Source organism: Piliocolobus tephrosceles, chromosome 5 (assembly GCF_002776525.5).
Source record: "Piliocolobus tephrosceles isolate RC106 chromosome 5, ASM277652v3, whole genome shotgun sequence".
In the NCBI taxonomy this organism is placed as follows: domain Eukaryota; kingdom Metazoa; phylum Chordata; class Mammalia; order Primates; family Cercopithecidae; genus Piliocolobus; species Piliocolobus tephrosceles.
In genome coordinates this window covers 83,735,269-83,741,268 of record NC_045438.1, presented here as the reverse complement: position 1 = coordinate 83,741,268, position 6,000 = coordinate 83,735,269, and the positions used below count along the sequence as shown (strand labels likewise).

At 38.4% G+C, this 6,000-nt stretch overlaps 1 protein-coding gene across 1 annotated transcript in view; it reads right to left on the bottom strand.

The window, feature by feature from the left end:
• Positions 1-2,793: 2,793 nt before the first annotated feature.
• The window catches only part of RNGTT (RNA guanylyltransferase and 5'-phosphatase), a 347,371-nt gene continuing 344,164 nt past the window's right edge, over positions 2,794-6,000 (bottom strand). The window contains exon 16 of the mRNA XM_023205265.1: positions 2,794-5,407. Coding sequence (XP_023061033.1) covers positions 5,250-5,407 — 158 coding nt within the window. The 3' untranslated portion in view covers positions 2,794-5,249. The remainder of the gene's footprint in view (positions 5,408-6,000) is intronic.

Below are 6,000 nucleotides of genomic sequence, written 5' to 3'. Positions count from 1 at the left end.
AAGAAATTCTTAAGAAAAAAAATGTTATCAGTCCTTCTATTATAGTGAGAAGGCTAGAGTGGCAGGAAATTATGTTCATACATGGCTAAACTGAGGGGGACAATTGCGCAAAAGAGCATTAGCACCTCCTGCCCTAATTACTACCAAGTGCCCACTACTGCCAAGCTCTGTGCTATGGGTCCGAGATCACACAGTCCCTGTGCTGAGTCTACAGCTCCTTGTTTTGAGAGGACACCAAGGGAGGCTACCATAATAGTGTGAAATTTAGCAAGCTGTCTGTGAGAAAAAGCTTCCTTGATCCTGAGATGAGGGGAGGTTGGGGTTTCTGGCAGCAGCCAGCAGCAGCCTGTGCAAAGGTTCCTGGGTTTAGGGGGCACGGAGTTCTGAGAAAAACAAGGAGTCACACCACTGTCCCATAAGGCAGCACAACCCTGGACAGGCTGAGGCCAGGTCACAAAGGGACTTTTCCATCACACGCCAGGGAGCTCTTCATGGGGGGAGATGACAGGAGCAGGTTTGAGTTTTTAAAGATCACACTGGTGGCAGCGATCTAAAGGAAAAAGAGACTGTGCAGCAAGCTCGAAGTTGTGGAAACCGATGACTTTGTTGGTCTGACTTGTTGTCAAAGCCAAATGCTGATTTTCTGTGTTGTATTTTGCTTTGCTTATTTCTACATCTCAAGCAAGTAAAGGTTTCATTCTATTTGGGTATGTATAAGCATTCAGATAACTGCACTTCTCATCTGCATACCTTGTATCACAAGGACAGAATGTAATCAACCCCGAGAATCAACCACTGTGAAATAACTTGCCACGGACAGCTCTGGTTATACAAATGATCTTTAGTTTTGAAACCAAAAGCTGCTGCTACTTTCCATGTCCCCTTCCCACTTACAAGTCCCAACTGGATTTCCACCTCTGCAGCGATTCCCAACACCAGTTCATGAAAAAGTTCTCATCAGTTTGGGAGGAAATATACAAGCAAAGGACAGTGGAGTGAATCTTTCATAAAACAAAATTTGTTCTATATAAAGGTCTGTCTTCCAAAGTATGTCCTACTTCCTTTTTGTGTGTTAAGAGTTCCTTAGTTTTAATAAGTAATGGCAAGATAATTTGTTTATTTAATGCCCTGACATGGCAAAATATTTGGCAACCCCGGATCCATGCACTGGTTTTTGAAAATGTGAATTCTGGAGACCAAATGGCTCCTGCTCAGAGTCCGCTCCACTACCGCCTTCCTGATACTGCACAGTGCTCACCTGACATCAGTCAGGTGAGGGGAGGGACACATCTGCATTAACCAAGGCTGACAATGACCTGCCACAGCAGCAGACTTGACAGCTAACTATGCAACAATCAGGAAAATGTTAGCCCAGTGTGTAATTTAATCACTTATTTCTTCCTAATTACCTCTTTAGAATTTAGCATCTTAATGAGAACATTAAACTTCCCCTTCATGGCTGCTTTGTCACTCACATTTAAATATTGTTAAATAAATAGTCAAATAAGGCCCTAAAGTGTATTTACTTCTGTGCTCCCAACTTCACCTCTTTTATTAGCCTATTACCCCCTTAGCACCCCAAACATGCCTTAGTTTGGGACCCTCTGGCATGAAATCAGTTACTTACTAAGCCTTTGTATGTAACTGTGTAACTAAGCCTTTGTATGTAACTGTGTAACTAAGCCTTTGTATGTAACTATGTAACTAAGCCTTTGTATGTAACTGTGTAACTAAGCCTTTGTATGTAACTGTGTAACTAAGCCTTTGTATGTAACTGTGTAACTAAGCCTTTGGGAGAGTACTGTGCAAAAATTTAGGTGCTGGAGTAAAGAGACCTATGTCTGGATCTCAGTTCACAACTTAGGTTCCTCATCTAAAAGTGGGGTTGCTAACAGTACCTACCTGCATAGAGTGGTTATGTTTAGGACAGTCTTGGTCATTGGTGAATATTCAATAATGGTAATACTGCTATTATGGTGAATATGGGAGATTTTCAAAGTACTGGCTTTAACACAGGAATCGTGGTTAGACCTGGAAAGGCTTTGAAATCATCTAGCCCAGTGTGACAGATGGGATTTGCCACTTTATAGATGGAACAAAGTGGCAGGGGTGGATGGGGGTGTGTGTGGGGGAGGATCTAGACAGAACACAGCCAACAGGAGGCAGAGCCTGGACTTGCGTGAGTCTAGTCCAGAGTTTTCTCCACCACAGGAGTTCTCCCACTTGGGAGTATTTGCTTCTTAGCTTCCAAGGTTTTTTTTTTTTTTTTTTTTTTTTTTTTTTGGCCAGGGAAAACTATATGCAGAGTCCAAAATGGTGGTATCATTTAAACATTTAAAGATGGCAAATTCCATACTATAAAAATGCAATTGCAATGCAAAAAAAAAAAAAAAAAAAAAATTGGTAGTTCATGACTTCATCATTTCAGAATATTTATTGCTATTGCTGAGTATTCTAAAAAGTTTAAATGCATTAAAAATAACGTAACAGAGTATCTACTCATACAGTAGACTGCTAAGATTAGATGAAGAGAAATAATATAAACATTATATAAAGATGTGCTTTCTCCCATTCCTCTCCACTTCAAAAATAAAAGGTTCAAACTACACCCCCCTGTGTCAATCAAATTTCTCAGTTTCTCAGAAAGAAAAATAGAGGCTTTCCAAGTCTTTATGCTAATCTCTACAAAGCCAGATGGATTACACTGGGTGTGGCTGACAGAAGTAGGATGTGATGCCAGCAATAGAAGGGACACAAGAGTATCACCAGTAAAACAAAGTAGATACACTTATGCTAATTTAAATCAGTAGTTTTATTACAATACGCACTGACACACAATTGGAAAAGGAATGTCCTGACATTTTCTGAGCATTTCACGGAAAGCAAATGTAACCATCCACGCAGTAGAGTCATCCACACCTTTTCCTAACAAAAAGCAAAAGCTTTTACATGTGATAACTGAAGAAAGCAAAGTTTTCTTATTCCTGTCTAAAAAACTTCAGTCTCAGAAAATAGTTATTGAAGTGAGCTGAGAAAGAGCACATTTCCTTCACAATGTCCAAAATCCTGCCTCTAGATTATCCCCCTGACCTTCTAAATGACTTTTATAATACTGCAGATGGTATTACGTTCAGGGGCTAAATGGGATCTACTTATAAGGCCAACTACTCTATGTCACTATAATTGAAAGGAAAGAATAAATTAAGAAAATTAAGTCCTGCTAAAACGCACAAAGACATGAAGAAAATATCTGGGTGTATTAAGAGTGAGATGCTCTTTTCACGTAACTCATTTGAAAGGTTACAATTACCATAAACATTTTAACTCCATTAAAGATCACTGGCAAAAGCTTGCTTTCGTATCTGCAAGAGGGCTCTGCCTTTCCACAGGCTCGGAGGAAAGCAGCACACCGTGGAAGAGTCACTCGTCCTGGGGAAGCAGGCACCAGACTATTTGGAGTTGCACAGGCATTTTTCTAAAATCCATTTTGTAAAAGATACTATGGAACCTTGAGATTTTTCCCTCTTTCAGTAGTCACTGTGGCATCAGTTATTTTAATCCCTTTAGTGCCCAAATGTGCAAAAGCACTCTAGTAAAAAACATTACAATGGCGTTTTGGATAAATTCACTATACACTACATGACTTGGGAACAATGAAGAAAAAGCCCAAGCATGACTCAACTATTTCATATAGAAAAGCACTGCAGGAGAAAACTTTGCTTAAAAACATTAAAACTCAGGTGCATATAAATACATTTTTGGTTCATCTGTGCTATGTCCATGTAGAAATCCTGTCAGATATTCAGTCTACCAGGTAATTCAGTTGGATTTCGTGTCTGACTGAATCGGTAGAAGAATATACACTTGCATATACTTACACAGATATGCATATACATATACAATTCAGATCATGAAAATTTGTTTTAAATACATTTACTTAAAACCTGTACCTCTAAAAATAAATACATTAGTCTGCATTTAGCTAATTCTCAGAGTTCTTACACAAACCAATTTGAACAGTTTCTCAACAATGGCCGACAATCAATTAGCCGCCCTTTAAATCCATTATCTATCAGTAAACATTTTGAAATTCAGATGTATAACAGAAATAACATCCGCAGAATAGAATGCAGATAGAATTCTGGCTTTGAAAATAAATGTCTTGATTTCCTTGATATTTAGTTCCTACAGATGTCTACAGTTTGCCTCTGCATTTATCTAGCAGTGGGAGAGCATTTTCTAGTGACACCATTCTATCCCATGACATTACCTTCTAATCAAAGAAGTCAGCTGGCATTCCCTTTGCTGTTTTGTTCGAGGGAAGTAACACAACATTGTTTGTATTTGATATCACTCCCACAGATCACAGTGAGTTGTGTGTTTTAATGTAATTTACAATGTGCTGATACCACTGAGGTAAAGCAGAAGTAGCCCTGGCATTTAAAAAAAAGGAAAGTCTTCCAGGAAAACAACACATAAAGGACCTGGTGGTGTATGTCTAAGTTCCATGAAGTAACTCAAAACCACTGCCAGAATGGACACATTGGATATCTGATATCACAGTCGAAACAATACAAACAGATGAAAATACTCAAAATACTCCCTTTAGAAACGATGCAATTCACAAAAATGGAGCTTTACTTTTTTCTTTTACATTTCCAAAAAACTTGTTAAAATGATATAAACCAGACCAAGCTGTTTAATATAGTACAATACTTAACAACCTTGTCATTTGTTTTTGAATACAGGGATCTCAGAAATGTAGGAAATCCATGGTAAATGACAGCAAGAATGTTTAATGCCATTGCCTGAATTTTTTAAAAGGAAAATTTGCTATAGTTGTAACACAGCTTCTAAAAGATACTGTTTTATGGGCTCACAGTTTCCAGATTGTTAACTTTATAAATTAAATGTGAAGTTACCCATATATAAACAAGGCCTCTTTTTCATTGATTTCAATCTTGTTTAAACCTTTGGATATTTCAATCTTCAGATTCCACAAGGTAAGGCTGAGTTTATCAGATAAATAAAACGTTTAAGTCCATGATGTATTGTAGCATTGAGGAAACAAATGCATTAAGTATTTACAGGCTGGCTACAATACCTTTCTTTTCTTAAAAAAAATTCAAATGTGTATCAACATCAAGCCACAGTCGTCTTTCAATTTCTCTGGCTACAAAAGTGGGCAACAGCGTTTTTTCCTCATTCATCTTTCTTCTTAACCCTGAAGTCACAAGCAGGTCTTAGGTTCAAGGGCGCAGTCTTTTGGGAGGTGGTGGTGGCATGAGCTCTGTGTCAGGGTCCAGATGATGCTTTCGCTTCTGTCCTTGAGAAGCTGCAGTACATCTGTCAATGAACTCAAACAGCATCTCCTTGGTGACAGGGTTTGAGATGCTATTGCACACAGCTGTGGACAAAGGGAGACACGGGTCTCACGTGAGGGTTAATTAAGGCAGCTGACTCACCACAGGCTTATGAGAAAGGTTTTCATCCCAATATGCCAAATATTTCCATTTTACCCATTTGAGTGACATACTTCGCATTGAACTATCTCCTCCCTCCCCTACACCCAAAATATGTGCTTGTCTAATGGCTACTCTTTATGGCAGTATTAATTTTAAACCAAAACTTTAAACATTTGGGCTACAAGCATGTCTTCCCCAAGGTTTTCTATCCCTTCCAAATCAGTTTTTATGGGATTTTAATCTAACACAATGCATTACACCACAGTCTGAATTCAACTAAAACTTGTAAAATGTGTACTATATATAGTCCTTCAATCTTTCTCTCAGAAAGAAGTCCACTCTACGAAACATAAAACATGGCACCAGCTACCATTCCTACTGAATACGTGGTTTTATTGTAGCTGGCAGACCATATTATCTTCTCTTATCAAAATTTAGTGCCAGTCCTTTTCATTTTATTTACCTATTTGGTCTTGGAAGAAAAGACATTGGCGTAATCGTCCCTACTTTGGAAATTAACTCATCTTGTCTGAAA